Genomic DNA, 26839 nt, shown 5'->3' on the forward strand with positions numbered 1-26839 from the left:
CTGAAGCTTTAACGTTATGAAATAGAAGTTAGGTCACTTTGGCCAGGACAAATGTAGAAAATGCAACTCCTGTGCTGACCTAACCTGCAGGAAATCAGTGGATGACTGCAGCTTGTATTTTGTTTGACCATTGTTTAGGCGCATTTTGGGGTCAAAGCAGAGCGAACAGCGTCCTTCCTTACATCGATTTATCAGCACCTACTCCTGGGCAGATGGGGAAGAAGAAAAATGTCCACTCAAGTAGGTGAAGCTTGCTGTGTGGATTGTTGTGAAGGACTTATGTATCTGAAAGACAAAGGGACAGGTGGCTCTTCCATCGGTTGGCTCACTTCCCGAATGGCCACAATAGGCGAGGCTGCAGCAGGCTGAAGGCAGGGGCCTCATCAGCTGAACCACCTGCCACTGCTTTCCCTGTGTGTAGCAGGGAGCTGGAAGGGCAGCAGAGACACTGACAGGCCCTCATGGGATGCCTCCCTAGCACGGGTTTTAACCTGCTGTGCCCATTCACCTAACAGGTGGGCATAAACAGTAGGGATCATCATGATTCCCTGGAGATGAGCACAGCACTGCATCACCAGAAAGATAGTAATTTTGAAAGATTCTGATGACACTGATGCTAGAGCACCGTACAGTTTATTTGCGAATGCATTGGCTTTGTAGCTCTCACAAGGTGTCTTCAACATTTTATGGACAATAAATTATGAATTTCAAACTTTGATGCCAAAAAAAAAATGTATACCCATGAAGACACTAGAGAAAAGCTCATGGAAGAATGGAACTATTTTCCACTCAGGTAAATGGAGAGCAGAGGAGACAAAAGTCTCCATCTGCACACACAGAAATTAATCAAGATTGCACCAGTGGAAGTTGGGGGAAAGGGAGGGAGGACGGAACCCGGTGTTGCGGGCAGGCACTGCGCACGCCGCTTGGTCTTCATTTCCTTTGTTCAGTTAGGAGATCCACTGTGTGCTGCAGTATGCGCAGGGCTAAGAGATAAGAAGATACGCAGTACTAACTCCCTATCCTCAAAGATAACATAAGCTAATGGATCTTTTCTGAGCTGGATGGAAATCTTGTTGCCTTTCAAAGCTTCCACTGTCAGTATGTGATAAGCTCGGGATTTAAAAATTCACAGGGGACGCTGATGTCACAGGTGGTGGCTAAACCTGCTGCATTACAATGCCAGCCCCAAGTAGGCGATATTTTATGTTTACATTTATATTATTTCTAGTTACAAAAATTTACCAGCACTTTATTTCCAGAACTAAAGATGACTTAGAGCCACCCGGAGAAGAAACAGTAGAAAGAACAAGGAAGTCAAGTCTCTCTGAAAAGAAAAATAACTCCTCCAAGTGGGATGTCTCCACAGTGTAAGTTGTCTCTCTGCTCAGTAGTACACTCGCACAGTGAGCGCTGTTTTCTGCAGTGGAGAGGCAGCAGCCATTCCGTTTTCTTTGACATAGAAGGTTATTGCATTAGATGAATTAGCACACAGAAAATGCTGTTATCCCCACGGTAGACAGTACACTAGTTACAGAATCATTTCCGTTTGTGGGTGGCTCTAAAACAAATGCAGGTTACATTTTCACGGAGTAAAAGCATCATGGGAAATACGTAGCATGGGGCATGATCATATACACACACTGCCTGACTGCCCAGGAACGAGTGTGTGTGCTTGCTAAGAGCTGCTGCCTAAATCCCCACATTTTCAGATTCTTTCTTAAAGACTGCACACTGGACCCCAGACCAAGCCGGTCAGTCACAACAGGCAGTGTAGAAGGCTGTACGGGCGGTACGTAGGGACAGGCGTACCGACTGCTGTGCTTTCCTTGCAGTTATGACACAGGAGCTTCCTGGGCAGCAAACCTCAAGACCTCCATCCACAAGGTGAACAAGGCCCTGTGGCTTTCTGTTGCCTTCATCGTGCTGTTGGCAGCTTTGATGAGCTTCCTCACGGGACCATTCTTCCAGAAGTCCGTGGAAGCGGCTCCTGCCCAGGAAGGGGACTCCTGGGGCGCCCTAGAGCATCTCTTGTGGCCGTTCACCAGACTCCGCCACAATGGGCCACCGCCAGTGTGACTGCAGCACCTCTGACCTTGCGTGTCCTGGTTTTTAAACTTTCAGTATGTGAACTTGGTGAATTAGTAAGTTTTACCTGGGAGAGTACCCCAAACGAGAGGTTCTCAGAATGACTGTCGGAGATTTTGCATCCCTTCCATGTGTGCAGGGTGCGGTCTTTTAGAGAAAGATATTATTATATATTGTTCTGCTACATTTTATTGAAATAAAGAACCATTGAAATACAGTGAACGTTCAGCTCAGTGTGCAAAGACAAAACTCTACTTTGTTTAAAGTACATTAACCGCCAGGGAATGATTCAGTCACTCATACCTGATGCTTTTCTACCATGCTTGGTGGAAGTGGCGATTAAGAGTAGCTGAGGAGTCTCGTGGAGAACAGCAGGTGGCACACGGAGTCGATCACCAGGCACTGCGCAGCCCGCACTCTGTCCATTGCTTCTGGAGAAGCAAAATCCTTGACCATGTGCAGTAAGGTCGCGTGGAACTCCGTGTCCTCTCTGAGCGCTTCGGAGAAGCACTCGCTGTCCTCGTCCACCCTCAGTCGCTGCGCTCTGTCCCCACTGAACAGTAAAAGCTCCCAGGGGGGGCTCTCCGCGGGTTCCTCTGCAAGGTGCTCCCTCACCTACGGAAAGTCAGACACATCAGTGAAGGCTGAGCCCTTCCAGTCATCTTCCACTACCACTCAGTCCCCCACAGTACTGAGGTTAAAGGACACATTCTTAATGTCCCATCATTGTATTCACCCAACTCATGGTAACTGAGAGCCCATCACATACTCCACCAGCACTGTGCCAGGCACTGGGGATAGAACAGGTGACCATAGGTAACTACAGCAGCAGAATCCTGCCTTCAGGGAACCTGCACTGCCGTAGAGGAAAAACAAGCAATAACAAAACCTCATTCACTAACTGCTGCTAAAGTGTGGGTAGGCTGGATTGTAGAATGTGGTGAGACGCCTTCTTTCTGTGTGTCAGAATCTGAAGGCCAAGGCCTCACACTCTCAGAGGAGGACTGGTGAGGCACCGATGAGAACCATGACCTCAAGGCCAGAGCACTTGGTACCATAACAACAAAGGCATAATCTTCAAAGAGCTTGGTTTCAAGTGTGACAAAAGTTAAAATGTGACACTCAAAATGGAGCTGAAAATGTCTTCACTTTATTGTTGTGTTGTTTTACCTTTTTAAGAGGAGGGGCCATGGTCTACATTCCTTCAGGTTTTGAGTACTCTATCTTCTTTCGGAGGACAAAGGTGTAGTATGGATTTTTCATACTATACCTTAAATACAACTTTTGTAGAACTGCAGAGCATATTCCATTTGCTCCAACCAAATGCAAAAGCAGAACTGAGCAGGGCCATTTGTCGGTAAGCTTTCATTTCTACCAAAGGAAGCTGTCAATAAGACGACAAATAGGGTTGACCTCAGGATTTCCCAGGAAGTCTCCCTTCCATTCTCGGCTTCTTTCAGTCTGCTCTCAACACCAGAGCCAAGGGCTTTCTCTCTTTCAGTTGTAGCTTGGGGCTCTACTCTAAGAGACTGACAAGACTCTCTGACGGAAGCCACCCTTTCTTCCCCACACCCCAGCAGCTTTCGGGCCTTACCTCCCGCTATCAGTTCCGGGTTCCCTGTCCACTGTGTTCTTTCCTCCACTCGGCAACACACCGGGCTACACCCTTGTGCTCTCTATCAGCGATGATGTTCTCTCTGCCTGGAAGCAGTGTGTCCAGACACACATGTGGATACATTCCCGTCAACCTTTGTTCAAACCCTAATTTCTCGTTACCTCAGCACTCAACTAGATACTCAAACTGTACATGGCCAGTGTTCTTGACTATTCTGGAAGCATGAACAGGATACAGTCTTCAACATTACAGAGTAGCAAGCAATTTCAGTTACTAAAACCAAGGAGTTTCTTTTCTACGCCTAGATTTACATATCCCTTGCTGCATGCTTGTTTTTAAATGTCCCATCTACCTACATGGTGCGCCATTTTCCAGGCTACTCAGGAGTATGTTCTTGTAGTTTGTATAGAGAAGAGTTTTATACTCCCTTTCACAATCAGAAGTTACTTGGTGTCTTCATTTGCGTACCATATGTATTCTAAGAATTAGAAGAATTAACATGGTTGGGGGAACAGTCTAGAGTTTAACATAAAAGGAGCCTATTGAATGCCTTAGAAGGAGCACAAAGTACATTTCACCAACCTAGGAGCTCTGTCAAGAAGTCACAGGAAGTGGATTTTGTACACGGGTGATCCTTGTGTGTGTTTAATTTTGCCTGACTTAGCATGCTTGGGAACATGCAGGATTACTTACTCTTTCATGAAATCAGACGTACATGCCTTCATGGAAAAACAGCCAGTACAAAAAATGAAGTTGCTCAAACTATCTTGCACTACACTGACCTGCTGTTAACAGGAAAGATACTACATGCTTATTTTCTTGGGGAAGATTATTAAACTCAAGAGAACCTTGGGTTTCTGGTCTTTCCACTTATTCTTTCCTTCAAGTGGACAGAGAAAACTCATGGTGAACCTTGACGTACACTACTTATCACCATTGTAAGTGTCCATATTAAATGAAGAAATTTTCATTCTTGCCTTACTGTTCATAACAACATAGAAATGAGAGTATTCCGAGGGGAAGATATTCAGCCCAGCTTCTTTCAAAGCGATAATGAAAGGAACAGGAGCCATCCATTTTCCTTCCAAAATAGAGAGATGTTCTTGGTCTTTCAGTTTGATCGAAGCTAACATGCAGAGGTTTTCCTGGTTTAAATAAAAAAGGAAAGCTTACAGAAAGTAAGGAAATCATCATTTCAGTATGTTCTAGGTCCATCCTTCACGTTGCTACCCTTTGAAACCGCAGCACTCCGCACTGAGGAGGAGGCAGGGCCGGTGTGTATCAGGCCTGACCTGAAGGCTCCAGGCGTAAAATTCCCCACTTTACCTTAGTAGTCAATGAACAAGACCCTTCCAGTGCTTCCTCTGAGCCACCATGGCAGTGGACCAGAAGCTCTCTCAAGTCTCTTGCTATCCTCTGAGCTACAGGAATACTGCTTATGCCCATACTCAATCAGGAAATACTTGACTGCATGTCTAAGGATCATTAATTTTATCTACACATATGATGTACCATGATGCAAAACTTACCAGTTTGAGTTTGGCAAAATGGCACTTTGAAGGCACACAGATTCATGCCTCTCAAAATTTAAAAATACTCTATCCAATCTATAAAATATTTCAATATGTAATCAGTATAAAAAGTAATGAGTTTTCATGTTTCAGACCAAGTATTCAAGATCAAATGTCCTTTCTATAGTTACAGTGTATTACTTTCTTTCGGCTGGTCACGTGTCAGGAGCTTGAGCCACAGAATGCCAGTAGCTACTATATTAGCACGGATGTTCCTCTGCAGTCTGCCCTGGTAAGGCACACTGAGTGCTTCTGGGGTTTCCTTCTTCCTATTAATAAATGAGCATGTGTGCAAGCGCTGGTATGTCTCTGTGGGGACAAAGGAAGAGTTTTCCCACAGGGGGCTGCAGGCCTGCTGGGAAGGTACAGGGGAAACAGCACCACATGGGTTCAAAAGCCTCACTCGGCACCAGATCTGTAATCCCCTTCACGACCTTCCGAAAGTCGCTCAGCTTCATAACCTCCTGGGGCCTCCTTCCCCGCCCCCCCTATAAAGTGGGAGGGTACGTTACCAGCATTTGAAGGGCCCTCATAGCACAGACGATCCTGAGCTCTGCATCTCCCAGTCGCTATTGTTCTAGTCATCTGTCACAATTCACAAGAATTCCAAGCTATCTCTCTTTACAAAAATGACACTGAGATGTGTTTTTATATCATAAAATCATCACTTCACATGTATTCCCCAGTGATGTTTAGTAACTGAGTGCACAGCTATCTCCATGCACCAGCTGTAGAGCCCTTCCATCCCTCCCGATAAGATCCGCCAGCACCAGCGAAGTCATCACCAGCCTCCATCCCTGCCTTCAGCCCCAGGCAGCCACTGGTCGACGTCTGTGCTTGGAAATTCACACTCTGATTTCTAACTGAGGAGGAATGGAGTCTCATTCAGGTGGAGACCAACCTCGAGGGGGACTTCAGTGGTTGGAAGACAAAGATCAGGAAGCCCTTCACGGGTGCTTCAAAAATTTTTGAAATGGATACTGCAACTGGGCTCGTTGGTCCATTCACTCATCTGTACAACTTTGAGCCTCACTGCTTACCTGTCATTGCCTATTCAATTCATCACCCAGAAATGATAGCTCCAAGGGAATGTCAATGTAATGACAGAGTTGCAGTTCGGTATATAAATCAGCAATGACAGATTTAACATTACTATCACACCATCAAACAGGTTGCTTCTTTGATGAAACTTGTAGTAGAGTAACTCACCTTAATTTGTATTTGAATCTCAGTGAACATTGTAGTCACAGTCAGAAGTACTGTATTTGAATCCATTGGCCTTAGCTCCCATGATTGGTACGGCATGTTAATGTGAGTATCTTGGATCAAGGTGATAGGGCCAAAAGTGTCCAGGCTAAATGTTATCAGTCTTTCTTTCTGTTTGTATGATATGTTGCTGATGCCATCGGTTCTCCAATATTGACCTTAGTAAGTGAAGAAAGTAACATTAGTCATGAAATCACAGCAATGCAATGTGTACAAATGACCTTTTCCACTTAGAGCTGCATCTCAACAAGAAGTCGGGTTGTGAGTTTTCTCCTCCCTACAGGACCAGCATGGCAGGGAGACCCAGAGGACGCAGCTTTCACGCACTCCTCTGGCTTTACCTTTGCCACTTCACACACTTGTTTCCAGCCCAATTTCTGTTCCCTCCCCATCAACGCCATGTGCCTCTGGGTCCACGTACTTCTTCTTAGAATATCCCTCCTTCGATAAACTAGCTTGATCTTTATATTAAGACAATGCTAAAAATCACCTGCTTTAAGTGTGTAACTATTTTTAGTACAATTTGCTCAGCTATGAGACAACCACCACAATGCAGTTCTAAGACATTCTGAAAAGTTCTTAAGTTTTTCACTTTATCTGAAATGCAGAGAAAGAAAAACTTATCACTTCCCTAAATGCCCACAACAGTCTAGAACATCGTTATTCCCCTAATAAAAATCCCTTAGTTCTATATACAGTTGATTCAGTTCCCCTCTCCAGTCTTAGGCAACCACTAACAACCTCTCCTTGTCTGTTCTGGAATTTTCATATAAATATAATAGTTGATATTTTATGTATCTGACAACTCAAAATCCAGCTTAGAAGTAGGTAAATGATTCAAATAAGCATTTTGATATATCTTCCTTGGTGAAGTCTGATAAGTTAAACAGTTGAACCATATTAGTCAATTAGGGTAATACAAATTAAAACCACAGTGAGATCCAGTTCACACCCTCTAGAATGGCTATAATAAAAAGACATGACAACAAATGTTGGTAAGAATATGGATAAATGGGAAACCTCACACATTGTAGGCACAAACATTGTAGGCACATAAAATGATACAGCCCCTCTGAAAAACTAAGAGGACCTACAAAGTAATCTATAGGTGTGAACTTGACACTTTGAGATGCAATGATTTTAAAAAGCCATTGTCTCAATTATTGAGAAACAGTGTTTTTTCTTCATACTACTTGTTGAAATGTTTACTTAATGTAGGGCTAATCTTATGTGTATCAAGTTAACAGAAAATAGCTTTGTGAAAAATAAGAATGGGAATAGGAGAGGCAGAAGGGGGAGGGGAGGGTGCAAAGTGTCACTATGTTACTTCAAACACATAAAATTTGTATACCTTAAATACAACTAGAAGTAAAGCTGGTTTACATCATTAAAATTTTTTTTTCCTTTTCTTAAAACAGTCATATAAATGTACCCTTGATCTTAGCAGTTCCCTGCTCAGATATACATATATCCAACAACTGAAAACATGTGTTCGTGCAGACTTGCATGCAGCTGTTCTGTCTTGACAAGCGGTGTTCCACTTCCCAGCCATGAGAAGCCTTCCTGGACTCGAGATGGACCCAGTCCCTGTGTACAGCTCTTCCCAGCTTTCCGCCTCCTTACTACACTACAGGATGACATTTCCCTCTGCCTCGCCTGCAACTTCCAGGACTCCTAGAGCAAAGAACTAACAAGGCCCCGTTCCTCTCTATTTCTCACTGTCCAGCAGAAGAATAGGGTACCTGGGTGAAGTAAGAGCTCCCAGCCTTAGTAGTCCCAGCTATTTCCATCCCACGGCACACACAGAAATCCCTTTACAAATGGGTGAATGTGAAACAGCAAAGCTACATGACATGTATTTAGGATGCTTAAAACCACGTCCATTCAGCCATGAAGATCAAGGCCTTTCAGAATTCAGCCAGGCTGCCTGGCAAGATGGCTGCACAGCGGTGCCGAGCTCTCGCCTTCCCCTGTGTGAAAAAGAATGAGGACAAGAAATGGCTGCATTTGGAGCTGGCGCACGGCCAGAGAGGCAGTGACAGCAACAGCGGCAGGCACTGCAGTAAAGCCAACAGGAAGCTCTGACTGTGCTTCTCGCCCAGGGCAACTCCTTGGTGTGCAGGAAAGGGTGAAAGGGGGACCCACAGTCAGCGGGACCTACCCTGTGGACGCCAGCAACCTTAGTGACAGGAGAGCTATACAGATGTTGCCACCCTGGAGGCGTGTTCGGGCAGCTGCCTCGTGTCCACATCGACTTTCACTTCAGGGCAGCGACTTGGACCGTCTCCTCCGAAGCCACTGCTATGGCAAGGGGAGACATTGTGTACACAGAGTCATGTTGCCTGTGTCACTGACCTCACATATACGCTGCTGCGCCTGAGTTCCAAGCTACTAGCATTCATGACTAGCCACTGCTGGCCCACAGAGTATGTGCTCCACCGTCCACCTTCACCACAGCAGGACCAAGAGCCACCCACCACCAGCATGCAATGAGCCCGAGCCAGCACTCTGCCCACCTCCTCCCTATGAGGCTGCTAAAGAAATACCCAGCATGCTCCTTGTTTCCAATGCCATCGCTCAAACCGCTGCATTAGTCACACAGAATGTGCACACACCACACCTACTTGGGCCACCTCAGTACCCCCTCCCTACACATGGATCCTGGAATCAGAAGAGCTCTCGGATACCGCATCTGCATGTACCCTGCCCAGAACCGTGGTGTCCCTATGGAACCACAGCCAACCAGCCGACCACATCAACATGCCTCGGAGACACAGCCTCAGGGAAAAAAGAATCACTGATTATAAAGCCACCTGATCACAGTGATGGAGAACACTGGTCTGTCCAATGTGTGAATCTCAATATGGGAACAAAAAAACAAGATACAGGAACACAATAACTTTAGCTACAGACTTCCAAGAAAAGTAGATTGATGACATGTTTGATAAATTAAAAGAATAATTAGAAGTAAACTCCATGAGGTACACAAGCATACAGATTTGATGACATTAATTAGGAAAACAATTCATGATATGAATGAGAAATCACCAGAGAGAGAAAGATCCTGAAAAAGGAGCCAAACAGGAATCTTAGAAAATAACACAATAAGCGAAACAAAAAAATGCAGTTAGGAGAGTGCCCCTTCGGGCAAATGGTTAAGAGTCCTGCATCCTGCAGAGGCCGCCCTGTGCATTCTTTGCTGGCTCCAATTCCTGACCCCCAGTTTCCTGTCAGTGCGGGCCCTGGGAGGCAACTGTGATGGCTCAAGAAATTGGGTTCTTGCTATGCAGGCGGCAGATGTGGATTGTTCTCCTGGTTGCCATCTTTTTTTTTTTTTTTTTTGACAGGCAGAGTGGACAGTGAGAGAGTGAGAGAGACAGAGAGACAGAGAGACAGAAAGGTCTTCCTTTGCTGTTGGTTCACCCTCCAGTGGCCGCCGTGGCCGGCGCGCTGCGGCTGGCGCACCATGCTGATCGATGGCAGGAGCCAGGTGCTTCTCCTGGTCTCCCATGTGGGTGCAGGGCCCAAGGACTTGGGCCATCCTCCACTGCACTCCCTGGCCACAGCAGAGAGCTGGCCTGGAAGAGGGGCAACCGGGACAGAATCCGGCGCCCCGACCGGGACTAGAACTCGGTGTGCCAGCGCCGCAAGGCGGAGGATTAGCCTATTGAGCCACGGCGCCGGCCCCTGGTTGCCATCTTTATTCCAGCTCTGGCTATCATGGACATCTCTCTCTCTCCATCTCTCTTCCTCTTAAATACATATTTACAGATTTTAAAGACTACAGTTAAAATCCTCAAAAGCAAACTGCAGTATCTGACCTTGAAGACAGATATCTGCCCACCAAATGATGACAACTCTGAGACCTTTAGGATACCACTACGTGAACAGAGAGTTGAATTCTGGGGCTATCTGCAGGGGAAGAGTCCAGGCACAGAAACACTATTTCGTGACCTTAAGGCTGAAGTATCACCAATCTCGATATGGACATCCAAATACCCAGGGTGGACAGGACCTCGGAGAGACACAACCAGAGAAGAGCCTCACCGTGCACATTATGATGGAACTAGCAAAGTGCAACACCAAGATTTCAAGTAACAGCAAATCACTCAGTAAACACCTTACAAGCCATGAGGACAAAGAATGACATATTCAAGTTCTGAAAGAAAAAAAAACTGCCAACCAAGAACACGAGCACAGCTATCCTTCAAAATCAAGGGGCAATAGATTTTCCAAGACAAGAAAAACTTGAAGGAATTCATCACCACCAAACTGGCCTTTCAAAAGATGTTAAGGGGAGTTCTACACCCGGAAGCAAAATACAGAGAATAACAATCACAGGGCGGGCATGTGGCACACCAGTAAGGTTTCTGCTTGGGAAGCACACATTGGAAATCGGAGTACTCGGTTTGAGTCCAGGCTGCTCCGCTCCTGACCTAGCTTCCTGCTAATGCACACCGCGGATGGCTGCAAGTGATGGCTCCAGTACTCGGGTCCCTGCTACCCACGCCAGCAACCCAGGTTAAGTGCCAGGCTCCTGGTTTTAGTCTGGCCCAGGTCTGGATATTGTAGGCATTTAGGGAGTACATCAGTGGATGGAAGATCTTTGTCTCTGTATTTCTGCTTCTCTGCCTTTCAAATAAAAATGAAAACAAAATTTTTAAAAGATTATGTCACACGGCCGGCGCCGCGGCTCACTAGGCTAATCCTCCGCCTAGCGGCGCCGGCACACCGGGTTCTAGTCCCGGTCGGGGCGCCGGATTCTGTCCTGGTTGCCCCTCTTCCAGGCCAGCTCTCTGCTGTGGCCAGGGAGTGCAGTGGAGGATGGCCCAGGTCCTTGGGCCCTGCACCCCATGGGAGAACAGGAAAAGCACCTGGCTCCTGGCTCCTGCCATCGGATCAGCGCGGTGCGCCGGCCGCAGCGCGCTGGCCGCGGCGGCCATTGGAGGGTGAACCAACGGCAAAGGAAGACCTTTCTCTCTGTCTCTCTCTCTCACTGTCCACTCTGCCTGTCAAAAAAAAAAAAAAAAAAGATTATGTCACAACAAAACCCACATTAAAGCATAAAACCTACTGGAAAACACTGAAGTATAAAACCCATACACAAAGGGAAACTGTGGAGAATCAAACCTTATCCACTCAGCAAACCAACAAAACACAAAGGTCAACAACCAAGGTCAACAACCAAACAGGAAGAAAATAATATAAAACATTACATACAGACAGAAGTCTTTACTTACCAATAATAAGCTCGAGTGACCCTGATTCCCCCCATTAAAACATATAAGTTGACTGATTGAATTTAAGAAGAGAGAACAATGATAGGTTGCCTACAAGAGACTCACTTCCCGAGTAAGGAGACAAACAAAAAGTGAAAGGGTGGCAAATGATATTCCACACAAAGAAAAACCACTATACCTAAGAATCACCCAAAACAGACTAAGATATTAAAAAAGACAAAGGTCACTATATAATGACCAAGACGCTAACTCAACAAAATACAGTAACTGTAAGCATATTTGCACTTCATGTCAGATAACCAAATTTAATACAATATTAGATCTAAAAGGAGAGATGGACTCCAGCACAGCAGTGGAGACTTCAACATCCCACTGTCATCGATGGACAGATCATCCTGACATAAATATCAACAAAGAAACATCAGCATTACACTTCACTGTAGACCAAATAAACCTAACAGACATTTACAGAAGATTGCACCAACAGCTGCAGAACACATATTATTTTCATCAGCATATACAATATTCTCTAAAAAGAACCATCTAGTAAGGTACAAAACAAGTCTAAACAAATTCCAAAAATCACAATCATAACTTTGCTGATCACCATAGAATAAAATTAGAAACCCACAACAAAGTAACTTTGAGGAATTACACAACTGTATAAAGAGCTAACAAATGCTTCTGAATGAACAATGGTTCAGTGAAACTAAAAGGGAAATTAGAATAATTTAAATCAAAATTGAAAGAAATGAAAATGCCAAAACTTATAGGATGCAGAAAAAGTAGCACTAACAAAGAAGTTTACAGTAGTAACTACCTACACAAAAAATGAAAGATACTGAATAAAGAACTCAGTGATGCATCTCAAGGACCTAGAGAAGAGTCAAAGTTAGAAGGAAGTAAATAAATTTCAGAGCAGAAATAAATGAAAGCGACTCCGAGAAACAAAACATCAGTGGTCAGTTCATTTTTTAAAATAAAACTGAGAAGCCTTTAACCTAATGAAGAACAAGACAAGGCTAACAAACGTTAAGATCAGAGATGAAAAAAGCAGACATTACAACTGAGATACCACAGACACACAAAAGATCATTGAAGACTGCAAGGAGACTCACTGTGGAGGAGGGTCAGGATGGCAGTATAGCAGTGGGAAGTTCTGAGTCGCATGGGGAAACACGGATAGTGAGAAGTTTGCATAGAGTGGCCCAGGTGTCTGGCAGAGACTGCTCAGGTCCACAATGGGGGAGCAGAAACGCAGATGAGGTGGCAGACGTGCAGCGAAGGAGCGGCACAGGGACCGAGCGAAGAGATTGGTGCAGCCAACCCAGCTACCCAGGTGAGAGGTCCATTCACAGTAGCTACAAAAAAAAAATAATTCCTTGGAGTAAATTTAACCAAGGATGTCAAAGATCTCTACAATGAGAATTACGAAACATTAAAGAAAGAAACAGAAGAAGATAGAAAAAATGGAAAACTTCCATGCTTGTGGATTGGAAAAATCAGTATCATCAAAATACCCATTCTTGTGAAACTAATTTACAGATTCAATGTGATGCCAATCAGAACAGCAGACATTCTTCTCGGATCTAGAAAAAAGGATGCTGAAATTCATATGGAGGAACAGGAGACTTGGAATAGCTAAAGCAATCTTATACAACAAAAACCAAGCCAGAGGCATCACAACACCAGATTTCAAGACACACTACAGGGCATTTATGATCAAAGCAGACTGGAACTGGTACAAAAACAGATGGATAGACCAATGGGAGAGAAAATCTATCCAAGTATCTACAACCAACTTATATTTGACCAAGGAGCTAAAGCCAATCCCTGGAGCAAGGACAGTCTCTTCAACAAATGGTCTGGGAAAACTCGATGCCCACATGCAAAAGAATAAAGCAAGACCCCTACCTTACACCTTACACAAAAATCCACTCAACAGGGATTAAAGATTCAAATCTATGACCCGACACCATTGTTAGAGAACATTGGGGAAACCCTGCAAGTTACTGGCACAGGCAAAGAATTCCTGGAAAAGACCCCAGAGACACAGGCAGTCAAAGCCAAATTTACAAAAGGGATTACTTCAAATTGAGAAGCTTTTATATGGCAAATGAAAGTCAGGAAAACGAAGAGGCAACTGCAAGACTGGGAGAAATTATTTGCAAACTATACAACCGATAAAGGATTAGTAACCAGAAGCTATGAAGAGTTCAAGGAACTCCACAATTATAAAACAAACAACCCAGTTAAGAGATGGGCAAGGGATTTAAAAAGGTATTTTTCAAAAGAGGAAATCCAAATGGCCAAGAGACACAGGAAAAAATGTTCAGGATCACTAGCTGTCAGGGAAATGCAAATCAAAACCAGAATGAGGTTTCACCTCACTCCAGCTAGAATGGCTCTCTTGGGGCAGTAGGTTAATCCTCTGCCTGTGGCCCTGGCATTCGATATGGGCACCAGTTCTAGTCCTGGCTGCTCCTCTTCCAGTATAGCTCTCTGCTGTGGCCTGAGAAAGCAGCAGAAGATGGCCCAAGTGCTTGGGCCCCTGCACCTGCATGGGAGACCAGGAAGAAGTTCCTGGCTCCTGGCTTTGGATCAGCACAGCTCCAACCATTGCGGCCATTTGGGGAGTGAACCACTGGAAGGAAGACCTCTCTTTCTGTCTCTCCCTCTCAGTCTATAACTCGATCTCGCAGATAAATAAATAAATCTTTAACCAAAAAAAAAAAAAAAAAAAAAAAAAAAAAAAGAATGGCTATCATATGGAAATCAACAACAACAAATGCTAGAGAGGAAGTAGGAAAAAAGATACCTTATCCACTGCTGGTGGGAATGTAAACTAGTAAAGCCACTAAGGAAAACAGTATGGAGATACCTCAAAAACCTGAATATAGACCTACCATATGGCCCAGCTATCCCACTCCTGGGAATTTACCCAAGGGAGATGAAATCAGTAAACAAAAGTGCTATCTGCATGTTCATGTTTATTACAGCTCAATTCACAATAGCTAAGACATGGAATCAATGTAAATGCCCATCAACCAAAGACTAGGTAAAGAAATTGTGGGATATGTGCACTATGGAATACCACACAGCAGTAGAAAAGGATGAAATCCGGTCATCTGCAACAAAATGGGGCAAGTTGGAAAACTTTATACTTGGTGAAAAAACCCAGTCCCAAAGAGACAAATACCATATGTTATTACTGATCAGTGAGAATCAATAGTGCTCCTAATATGAAAACTATAGAAGTGAAATTGACAATTTTAGAAACAATGACTTGAACAGTCATGCCCTGACAATTGAGGGACAGTTTTTCATTTTTATTTTATTTTTATTTTTTTCTTTTCTTCATACTGTATGTTGAACTCTTTAGTTGACACAGTTAATCATATGTATATAAAATCAATTGAAAACAGATCTCACTAAAAAAAAAAAGAGAGGGAGTAAGGAGGAGGAAGTTTGTAACTGTAAAGCTGTAAAATGCTATCTCAGTTGTTAAAGTGATCATATTAAGTGTTAAAGTGAATATATTGATAGGATTAAGTGTTAAAGAGATCATATAAATAGCATCAAGTGCCTGGTAATAATAATAGAGAATGTCCAACATGGAAAGTAGTCCACACAGCAGACTCACAGAATGACAATCGATATAAGTAAACTCTGACCTCAGAATCAGCCCTTAAGGCTTCTTGGTCTAGCTAAAAAGTCCATGAGAGAAATTCAGGCATGGAAAGCCAAGCCACTGTAGCAAAAAATATCCTACATGAAAAATACCTGTGAGTGAGACCTCAGTGGCCCCTTCTCAGAAGGGACCATCACAGAAGGACGGACTTTGCTCTGAAGGGAGGAGAGAACTTCCACTTTACTGATGGACTTGTCTAACGACTGACGCAGTTTGTGGTCACAAGATTATTTCATAGCCTTGGCAGCTCGTGGCAAGAGCCTCAGGTGATCACTGATGTCATAAATAAGAGTGTCAATTGTTACATTAACAACAGGAGTCACTGTGCACCTACTCCGCATGAAGCACCTCTGAATGAGTTCTGCTATGAGAACTAACTGCAGAACTTGTTCCCAAAGAGTACTTTTTATATTGTGCACGTGCGTGTGTGTGTGTGTGTGTGTGCAAACTGTTGAAATCTTTACTTATTATAGAGTTGGTCTTCTGTATATAAAGGTAATTAAAAATGAATCTTAATGAAGAATGGGATGGGAGAGGGAGTAGGAGGCGGGATGGGAGTGGGGGGTGGGAAGCTGGGTATGAGGTGAAAAACCACTGTATTCCTAAAGCTATACCTATGAAATTTGCATTCATTAAATAAAAGCTTTAAAAAATTAAAGAGTAAAAGGAAAAAAATATATGGCCAACAAAATGGAAAGCCTAGAAAAGAATAAATTTCTCAATACATATTATCTACCAAAACTGAACCATTAAGACACAGAAAATCTATAGCAAATAAGGAGATTCAATCAGCAATAAGTAGTCTCCAAACAACAAATCCCAAGACAGGATGGCTTCACTGCAAATTATACCTTCCTTTAAAAAAAAAAAAAAAAAAGATTATTTATTTGAAAGAGTAAGAGAGAGAGGGAGAGAGAAGGGGGAGAGAGAGGAGTGAGAGAGGGAAGAAGTAAAAGACTACATGCATTAAAGAAGGATGTCAACTTATCCTGTTTGTAAATGACATTTCCCTATATAGAACCTAAAGGTTTCACCAAAAGACTCTCAGAGCTGACACAGGAGTTCAGTCAAGGTGTAGACTACAAAATCAACATCAATCAGAGGTGTTTTTACATATACTTTAAATGCAAAGCAGTCTACAAAAGCTATAAAAGAAATGTGATACTCAGGAATAAAATTAACCACGGGTGTCAAAGACCTCTACAAAGAGAATGAAAAACACTAATATAAAAAACTAGAGAGGCCATCATTGTGGCAGAGGGTGAAGCCGCTGCCTGCCATATGGGTACTGTTCAAGCCTCAGCTGCTTCACTTCCAATCCAGGTCCTTGCTAATGCACCTGGGAAAGCATCAGAAGATGGACCAACTGCTTGGGCCCTACAGTTGGTAGATGGAATTGCACTTGCAATGGTTGTTGCACTTGCTAGATGGAATTCCAGGCTTCTGGCTTCAGCCTGGCCTGACCCTGGTCATTGCAGCCATTTTGAGAGTCAAAAAGTAGATGGAAGCTCAGTATCTCTCTCTCTCTTTCTCTCTCTCAACTCTAATTCTTTAACTCTTTTAAATAAATTTAAACCTTTACACTAAAAAAGAACAACTGGATAAGAGAAAAAAATAAATCAAAGCTTCCCATGTTAATGGATTTGACTTTTTCTACTAATTCTGGGGCTGGACCTGTGGCATAGCTGGTAAAGCCACCATGTACAATGCCAGCATCTCATACGGACACTGATTTGAGACCCGACTGCTCCACTTCCAATCCAGCTCCCTGCTCTTTTGCCTGAGAAAGCAGGGGAAGATGGCCCACGTGCCTAGGCCCCAGAATCTACACAGGAGACCTGCATGAAATGCCGGGCTCCTTGCTTCGGGGTCATTTGAGGAATGAGCCAGCAGATTCTCTGTGCGTAACTCTTAGAAATAAATAAATAAATCTTAAACACACACACACACACACATACACACACACACGTAATCCTTCTTTAATACCCAGAATGATTTACAGATTCATTGCAATCCCATGAAAATGACATTCTTCAAAGAACTGGAAAAAAACAATTCTAAAATTCATACGGAAGCACCACACACCCTGAATAACCAAACCAATCTTGAACAAAAAAAGGAATGAGCTGAAGGCATCACACCATCTAATTTCTATACATACTGCAGAACTACAGTAACCAAACCAGCATGGTATTAACATTAAAAACAGATACATATAAGAGGAACAGAATAGACAGCACAGAAATAAATCCATGCATCTGCACCCAACTGATTCTCAACAAAGATGTTGAACATTCACTGGAGTTAGAAACATACCAGGGGATTCCAACTCAATCCCATCAAGGGGGCATGTACCAATGCCATCTCACTAGTCCAAGTGATCAATTTCTGTTCACAATTGATCATAATGATAGGACTAAGAGTCAAAGGGATCACATAAACAAGACTAGGGTCTGCTAATACTAGCTGATAGAATAAAAAAGGGAGAGAACAATCCAACATGGGAAGCGGGATACACAGCAGACTCATAGAATGGCAGATGTCCTAAACAGCACTCTGGCCTCAGACTCAGCCCTTAAGGCATTTGGATCTGGCTGAAGAGCCCATGAGAATATTTTAGGCATGGAAAGCCAAGATACTCTGGCAAAAAACAAAACAAAAAAATCCTAAATGAAAGATATCTGCGAGTGAGATCCCAGTGGAAAGAGAACAGGTCATCAAAAAAGGAGGTACCTTTCTCTGAAGGGAGGAGAGAACTTCCACTTTGACTATGACCTTGTCCAAATAAGATCACAGTCGGCGAACTCAAAAGGCTTCCATAGCCTTGGCAACTCATGACAAGAGTCTAGGGTGACTACTGAGGCCATAAACAAGAGTGTCAATTTGTTAAGTCAACAACAGGAGTCACTGTGCACTTACTCCTCATGTAGCATCTGTCCTTAAGGTGCTGTACAAAAATGCTATAACTAGTACTCAAAACAGTATTTTTCACTTTGTGTGTCTGTGTGGGTGCAAACTGTTGAAATCTTTACTTAATATATACTAAACTGACCTTCTGTATATAAAGAGAATTGAAAATGAATCTTGATGTGAATGGAAGGGGAGAGAGAGCGGGGTGGGAGGGAAGTTATGGGGGGGGGAAGCCATTATAATCCTTAAGCTGTACTTTGGAAATTATATTCATTAAATAAAAGTCAAAAAAAAAAAAAAAGAAAATTAACTGGAGAAAGGACACCCTCTTCAATAAATGTGCTAGGAAAACTAGGTTTCTATATGTAGAAGACCGAACTTAGATCTTAACCTCCCAGCCTATATAAAAATTAGCTCAAAATAGGTCAAAGATCTAAATGTGAAACCCGAAATAATCAAGGTACTAGAAGAAAACAAAAGGGCAATATTTCAAGACTTCAGTATAGGCAATGATTGTTAGGTAATACCCCAGAAGTACCTGCAACAAAAGCAAAACCAGACAAATAGGACTCCATCTAGTCAAAACACTTCTACACAGCAAAACAAACAATCTACAGAGCAAAGACAGAACTTGCAGAACGGGAGAAAATATCTGCAAACTATTCATTTGACATAATATAGAGAGTAGAAAATAAACAAAATCATCAATAGAAAGAAGCAACCCAATTAAGACATGGCCAAAGGATCTCAATAGACATTTCTCAAAAGAGGAGATACAGGAGGCCAACGAATACATGATAAAATGCTCAATACCATTAGCCGTCAGAGACATTCAAATCAAAACCACAATGAGGGATCAGATGTTATCAAACAGAAAAACATGCTAGTGAGAAAGCAAAAATGGCAACTCTTATGCTGTTGGTGAGACTGCAAATTACTGCAGACCGATGGAGAACAACACGGAGAGGTTATACGGTGCTCTTATCTTAGTTCTGGGCACACAGCCACAGGAAACGAAGCGGGCACACCGAAGCAACGCCTGCTCTCCTCTTCTCCCTGCAGCACTAGTCACAGTAGTTAGGATACACACTCAATCTACATGCCACGAATGGATGAAAAGATAAATAATATGGGACACACACACACAATGGAGTATTATTCAACCACAACAATAAAACTGTTATTTGCAGCAATATTACGTTAAGTGAAATAAGTCAGAAACACAGAGACAAATACCATGTGTTCTTATTAATTTATGGAAACCAAGAAAAAGTTGATCCAAAAATATAGGATAGTGATTACTACAGGCTGCAAGGGACGTGTGGAAGTGGCGAGAAGGAGGTTGTGTATCAGAGGTGGAAAGGTCCAGTGTTCTACAGCAGGGAGGGCTGACTACAGCTCCCAGCAGCACATGGTGCACTTCATGAGGCACTTCAAGGGAGGAGCTTGACATTTCCAAACATTAAGAACTAGTAAGGAAACGAAAATGCCAATTACCTAATTTGGTCAAGACACACTGACAAAATACACAATGCAGGTACTGAAATACTGCATTGCGCCCCATAAAAATGCACAAGTATTACACGAAAACACCACCCCGAATTCAGCCGGCCTACAAATATGAGGTTACTTGTTAATAATTAATAATTATTAACTTACATTTGTTGATGCTTATAATTCTATTAATATTTAATATTTTGAATGAACGATAACTTCCCATGGTTCAAGAATCAGCGATTCTAAAACAACAAATGGTTCTTTCTCAGGTTTTCCATTTGTCCACTTCCCATTCCTACAACTTGTTCACAATTTGTTCTAAATGACCAACATTAAAATAATCAAATATTAATAACCCTAGTCTGATTATTTATTTTATGAGGGTAGGCTCCTTACTTTTGATGAATTACATTGATATTTTCATTCATTTTCTTTTTTTAAGAAACAAAATGATGTAACCGTAAAGTTAACTGTTCATAGAACATAGCACATATAGTTGCAAATTAAAAAAAAAAATTAGACTTTTTTTTTTTTTTTTTTTTGACAGGCAGAGTGGACAGTGAGAGAGAGAGACAGAGAGAAAGGTCTTCCTTTGCCGTTGGTTCACCCTCCAATGGCTGCCGCGGCCGGCGTGCTGCGGCCGGCGCACCGCGCTGATCCGATGGCAGGAGCCAGGAGCCAGGTGATTCTCCTGGTCTCCCATGGGGTGCAGGGCCCAAGCACTTGGGCCATCCTCCACTGCACTCCCTGGCCACAGCACAGAGCTGGCCTGGAAGAGGGACAACCGGGACAGAATCCGGCGCCCCAGCCGGGACTAGAACCTGGTGTGCCAGCGCCGCTAGGCAGAGGATTAGCCTAGTGAGCCACGGCGCCGGCCAAAAAAATTTAGACTTCTAACACTGCATTCATTTCCATCAAGAACAAACAAAAATGCTAGAATTGGCATTAGAAATATGTAAGAAACTGTTTATACACTATATTTTGTTTTAACTTAAAGATCTGCACGATCATTTCCATCTTTATTACATAATCTAAATAATGGTTAAGGTATTGCTGTACCTTCGGCATCCCACCTGACAACTTCAGGATCCTCAAAAAAGACCACATTTTCATGAATCTCAACTGTGACCTCTATGGGTGGGAATGCGTTTTCTGTCTCATTGTCTTCCACAGTTTCTGGAGGATATGTGTACTTCTGTAATCCTTCTTTGAGCAGCTTTTAAAAATAATCAGAAGAATACCAAGTTAGAAGCTGACAGGTAACAGTGGGAAATACAAAGTTATTTTTAGGAAGCACTGAAGTTTGGTCCCATTGATCTGCAGACTAACAAAATGCCACAACAAAATTAAACAAATGATGAAGGTGGAACAATCACTAAATTTCAGTTTCATTACTGACCTTCCAATTGACCACTTCTATGCTGGGGTCTTTTCTTTGGTTTATTCCCCTAGAAACCCTTTATGCGTATTCAACACAGAAGACAACTAAGATCCACAGAAACCAAGTAATTACAGAGAAACTACAAGGAGGCAACAGAACTCAAAAACAGGCCTATGGGACCCGGGCCGCAGTTTCTGCTCACACCAAAACAGGCCAGGGATGGGCACACCAGCCCCAAAGGAATGTGGCAGCGGGAGCAGCAGGGGGCTAATGCACATTAATTGGTACCTGGACTATTTTAGGGAATTTGCAAATTTGCATCTAAATAGACCTGTCTCTGAAGATTTACAACACAGCTCTAATCCCTATGTTAGATTTCCCAAATCCTTAAGTTGATGTGTAACCTTGCCTACGCACCTGCTGGCTTGTGGACTTGCTGGTACCTTCTAAATACAGTGAGAGCACATAGCTATCCAATGGCGCACTGTTAGAATGGATGCTCCCATGTCCTGTCTCCCCATTTGAAAAACCCTACAAAATATTAATCACCCCAGTCTCAATGATTATTTTATGACAGAATACGCTTTTCATCAGTTTTTGATGTGCTGAAGTCAGTTGATACTTTCATTTGTTTCTTTTCTAAGATAGTGTAATTATGTAACTGTAAAATAATTTTTGGACTATGGCAAATATAATCAGCTTAGGTACTAACAGCTACAAAATTCAACACAGTTGAAAACTGCAACCCCTATTCACTTCCATCAAGAACAAAGATCCTAGAAATGGCATGGGAATACGTAAGGGCGTACAGGTGAGGAGAGAAGAAAGCGCAGACAACATGCCAAGAAAGGCAGCAAGGAGTGGATGGAAGGAGATCAGCGGACAGCAGACTTTCCCAGGGTGAGGACGATCCGTGCATTGTCATGCACAGCAAGGAGGGTCTAGAAAAGTGCGGAAGATTAGAAATGCTGGAAAGCAAAGAAAATACTGGGTGGGGGAAGATTCCAGAGGTGGACAGTTACTGAAAAAAGGCGGGGAGAAGGAATGCTTCTTCCTTGCAGGAGAAAAAATCCAGGTGTGAGACTTCCTGGGGCTCGCGTGCAGAGCAGGGAGTGCTGGTCTCAGCATACCGTGACAGATGAAGAACCACGGGTCTCTGGATGGATCCTGCAAAGCTCTGGCTCAGCAGGGACCTCCGCACAGACAGTGTGGAAAGCCTGCCTTTAGCAAGCAACTGTCTTTCTTGGACAATTCGCCCCCCAGATACGAACGACTGGTTCAAATTCATTCTCGGGTAGCTATGGACCACATTATTTCCCCCTCTACACTGGCTCAAATCAATGTATTCTCCTTAGTGGGGACAAAGGGAAAAGAATGGCAGTATCATCCCCATGGGGGTGAACATTAGTTGGGTGGGACAGGTGAAAAAATTACTCTTGGGGCAGGCATTTGCTCAACGGTTAAGACAATGGTCTGGATGCTCACATACCTCATTGGAAGCTGAGGTTCCGTTCCCAACTCTAGTCCTGATTCCAGCTTCCTGCTAAATGCTAACCCTGGGAGGCAGCAGGTGATGGGTCAAGTAATTGGATTTCTGGATTGCCAAGGCCCAACTCATTCCAGGTACTTTGGGAGTGCATCAGATGAGTACTTGCTCTCTCCATCCTCTCAAAAAATTTTTAAAAGCTATTCTTTTGTATATAAAGCTCAGGTGGACATACAATGTGTAAACAGATAAACAAGATATCTGTCCTGGGGCCGGCACTGTGGCATAGCGGGTAAAGCCACCTCCTGCAGTGCCAGCATCACATATGGGCGCCAGTTTGAGTCCTGGCTTCTCCACTTTCAATCCAGCTCTCAGCTACGGCCTGGGAAAGCAGTGGAAGATGGCCCAAGTCCTTGGGTCCCTGCACCTGTGTGGGAGACCCAGAGGAAGCTCCTGGCTCCTGTCTTTGGATGGACCCAGCTCTAACTGTTAGGGCCATTTGGGGAGTGAACTACCAGATGGAAGACCTCTCTCTCTGCCTCTCTGTAATTCTACCTTTCAAATAAATAAATCTGTGTGTGTGTGTGTGTGTGTGCGTGTGTATGTGGTATTAAAATCAGGAGGAGGCTGGTGCTGGTGCTGTGGTGCAGCAGATAAAGCCGCCGCCTACAGTGCCGGCATCCCATATAGGCACCAGTTTGAGTCCCGACTGCTCGTCTTACAATCCAGCCCAGCTCCCTGCTACGGCCTGGAAAAGCAGTAGAAGATAGCCCAGCCCATGGGCCCCTGCACCTGAGTGGGAGACCCATAAGAAGCTCCTGGCTCCTGGCCTTGGATCGGTGCAGCTCCAGCTATTGTGGCCAATTGGGGAATGAACCAGCAGATGGAGGACCTCTCTCTCTCTCTCTCTCTCTCTGCCTCTCCTTCTCTGTGTAATTCTGACTTTCAAATAAATCCAATAAATCTTAAAAAAAAAATTAGGAGGGACAGAAGAGGAGACAGCAAAGACAGTGAAGAGAGAGGCTGTGGGTGGGGGTGTGGACAGGGAGGGGATAAAGGAAGGGAGAGAGAAAGCAAAGGGCAGGTAGACTCTGACCACATAACTGAGTATTATGGTAGAATACTATGGGACACAAACCACCATTAGGTCAAGTTCAAACAGGGCAAGTCAACAGCTGGGCAAGGGATACTGCTTGTGATTCAGAAGCAGGACACCCTGGAGCATGACCTGCCAGGAGCTCTCATTGGTACTGTCACCCAGGTGCGCTCCATGCACCGACAGCCTTGGGCTTCCCTGGATCAGTGCTTCTCAGGCTACTGTTTCCAGGTGACACTGATGCTCCAGATTTGTTTTTATCCTTTTTTTTTTTTTTAAGATTTTTTTTATTTGAAAGTCAGAATTATAGAGAGAGAAGGAAAGGCAGAAATAGAGAGTTCTTCCATTCACTGGTTTACTCCCCAGTTGGCTGCAATGGCCAGAGCTGCGCCAATCTGAAGCCAAGAGCTTCATCTGGGTCTCCCACATGGGTGCAGGGGCCCAAGGACTTGGGCATCTTCTACTGCTTTCCCAGGCCATGGCAGAGAACTCGATTGGAAGAGGAGCGGCCGGGACTAGAACCAGAACCCCTATGGGCTGCTGGCACTGCAAGTGGCGCCTTCACCTGCTAGGCCGCAGTGCCGGCCCCCAGACAATGCAGAGCAAGGATCCAGACCAGGGCTGAAACGCACAGTGCTGAGCCTCACCTGCAGAGTTTCTGATACAGTAGCTTCAGGCCAGACTTACGGACTGGCATTTCTAAGAGACTCCAGGTGATACCCTGGGATGGTGCTGCTTCTCCTCAAGTGACCACACGTAGGCAACCACCGATCTAAACCAGAGTTCACGAGCGACGGTCCTTGGGAGGTACAAACCACCAGTGATTTTTGTAAATTAATGTTAACTGGAACTTGGCTGTGCTTATTCATTTAGTACGAACCGCAGTTTTAGCATATGATGGCAAAGTTGAGTAGTTTCAACAGAGCTGGAATGGGCCACAAAGCTGAAAATATTTACCATCTGGCTTTTTACAGAAATGGTTTGCCAACCTTGGATCTAGACTACCATTATTAAGGCAAATTTGGCAGTATCAAAACATACTGCTGTGGGTTTTACACTTAACTCTATGATTTCATCTTAAATAGTGTATTATTTCAGAGCCTTTTAGTATCTGATTCAAATGTTCAGTACCTATAAATTCAAGACAGTTTAAAATCCCCCTTTTTTGCCTTAGTGCTTGCTTAATAGGGTTAAAGGTCCTTAGTTGTTGGAGCATTTCAAATAAAGTAAGGAGGAGAAACTTTGAGCTTCAGGTTTACAGTCAAGAAATCAACCTACTTCCACAATCATCCAGCCCTTCACTGGTTTACACTGCGGGGGAAGCTCCAGGATCTCCAAGTTGTACACTCCACCCAGAGTTGTGAACTGGAACAAGTCCACTTCATTTTCTTCAAAGATACCAGGCTTTTCTGGAGCATTCTTGATGAGCAACAACTGTGCTGAAGTTAATCAGATAAATACAGTTTCCAAATGCATCACAACATTTGTTTTGTATTTTCTTGGGAAGGAAATGAAAAAAAATTCTCAGACTGGTAGAGGAGGTTGTTATTCAACTACCCACTGAAACTTCTCCAATAATGAACTCAACACTCTTCATCAAGCTAACCTTGGAAGTGGGAATGGACGTGTCTGACGGCAGGCTGTAGGGGATGGTTTCATTTATATTTCACATAGAAACATGTTTAGCAATTTGCAAAATAAAAGCTTGAATGAACAAGATAAAAAATACATTTTGCATTGATAAAAAGAGTTTAACAAAATTAAACTGCCAGATTCATTTAAAATTAGACATTATAAGGCTAAAAATCTGAAAGAAGAAAATAATGAAAACATAGATATTGTCTCATATATAAAACTAAACCTGTTTTTTTTTTTTTTCAACAAAAAAAGGCCCTGCTCATAGAAAAACAGTGGAGCCCTGAGAATGCAGAAACTAGACTGGATAATCTGCAGTGTTCAGAAATTTTATGAGAAACTCTGTGATTCCATGGTTCTCAGCACACAGTCAGAAGCAACAGCTGAAATGACATGTCATAAGGCCCATTCTCTCTCTCTCTCTCTCTCTCTGTTTGTTTTGTTTTGTTTTGTTTTTAGAGAGGGAAAGACAGAGAGAAAGGTCTTCCTTCCGTTGGTTCACCCCCAAAATGGCCAATATGTGCCGATCTAAAGCCAGGAGCCAGGTGCTTCCTCCTGGTCTCCCACACGGGTGCAGGGCCCAAGCACTTAGGCCATCCTCCACTGCTCTTCCAGGCCACAGCAGAGAGCTGGACTGGAAGAGGAGCAACCAGGACAGAATCCAGCGCCCTGACTGGGACTAGAACCCAGGGTGCTGGTGCTGCAGGTGGAGGATTAGCCTAGTGAGCCGTGGTGCCAGCCAAGGGCCATTCTCAACCTTCAGTGAGATTTATATGAAGTTGTGCAGTGGTGAGAAAGGGAAGTCAGACCACTTACCACCCTTTCTTAGCTCCCTTTGTGTAGGACCTTGGACAGGATGTGTTAATTAACAATCTCGGTTCTCAGTCTCATAATCTACAGAACACATACAACAGTAGTGTCTATCTTTCAGATGTCAGAGGACGAGTGAGTTAATAACATGTCAAGAGCTTAGAACTGGTGCCACACACGGTAAAAACCCAGGAACTGATGTTGTTATCAGTTATTATCATAACTTTCCTCACCCATGAGGGGAGGCACTGGGATGGCACTGAAATGAACTCATGGGGATCTGCTGTTCAAAATGAATGGACATAACCAAAAAAAATTCCAGTCAACTGCTTGCCCTTCACTCCCCATATTCAATAAATTGCAATCTCTAATTTTAAATGTATCCAAGTAATAATTCATTTACCCAAAAAAAGCAAGAAAAAAAAAACTATGTCCAAATTTAGATAGTTGGTATTTATATTATCTGGGGATCGGCATGTAGAAAAACTTGGTATCACTGACAGGGGCTCATTATCTGACTCCTGTGTCATATTTTTAGCAGGAAAATTATGTG

The 26839-nt window shown here is 43.5% G+C and overlaps 2 protein-coding genes across 32 annotated transcripts in view; one reads left to right on the plus strand and one right to left on the minus strand.

Annotated features, from left to right (window-relative positions):
- The window catches only part of IRAG2 (inositol 1,4,5-triphosphate receptor associated 2), a 116975-nt gene extending 114670 nt beyond the window's left edge, over window positions 1-2305 (plus strand). For all 10 annotated transcript variants that reach the window (XM_089304677.1, XM_089304678.1, XM_089304679.1 and 7 more), the window contains 3 exons: window positions 139-240; window positions 1263-1370; window positions 1836-2305. In XM_089304677.1, the coding sequence (XP_089160803.1) occupies window positions 139-240; window positions 1263-1370; window positions 1836-2079 (454 nt within the window). In that variant the 3' untranslated portion in view covers window positions 2080-2305. The remainder of the gene's footprint in view (window positions 1-138; window positions 241-1262; window positions 1371-1835) is intronic.
- DNAI7 (dynein axonemal intermediate chain 7) overlaps window positions 2260-26839 on the minus strand; it is an 85911-nt gene continuing 61331 nt past the window's right edge. For 6 of the 22 annotated variants that reach the window (XM_089304694.1, XM_070049508.2, XM_089304692.1 and 3 more), the window contains 6 exons: window positions 25120-25280; window positions 20938-21094; window positions 6484-6698; window positions 4681-4848; window positions 3359-3472; window positions 2260-2703 (listed from right to left, as the gene is read on the minus strand). In XM_089304694.1, the coding sequence (XP_089160820.1) occupies window positions 2428-2703; window positions 3359-3472; window positions 4681-4848; window positions 6484-6698; window positions 20938-21094; window positions 25120-25280 (1091 nt within the window). In that variant the 3' untranslated portion in view covers window positions 2260-2427. Of the gene's footprint in view, window positions 2704-3358; window positions 3473-4396; window positions 4849-6482; window positions 6699-20937; window positions 21095-25119; window positions 25340-26839 lie in introns of those variants that run through there. The other 16 variants (XR_016213592.1, XM_089304696.1, XM_089304697.1 and 13 more) reach the window with 9 other exon arrangements.

This window comes from Oryctolagus cuniculus, chromosome 9, assembly GCF_051225735.1.
Source record: "Oryctolagus cuniculus isolate XC-2025 breed Fujian yellow rabbit chromosome 9, ASM5122573v1, whole genome shotgun sequence".
Lineage (NCBI taxonomy): Eukaryota > Metazoa > Chordata > Mammalia > Lagomorpha > Leporidae > Oryctolagus > Oryctolagus cuniculus.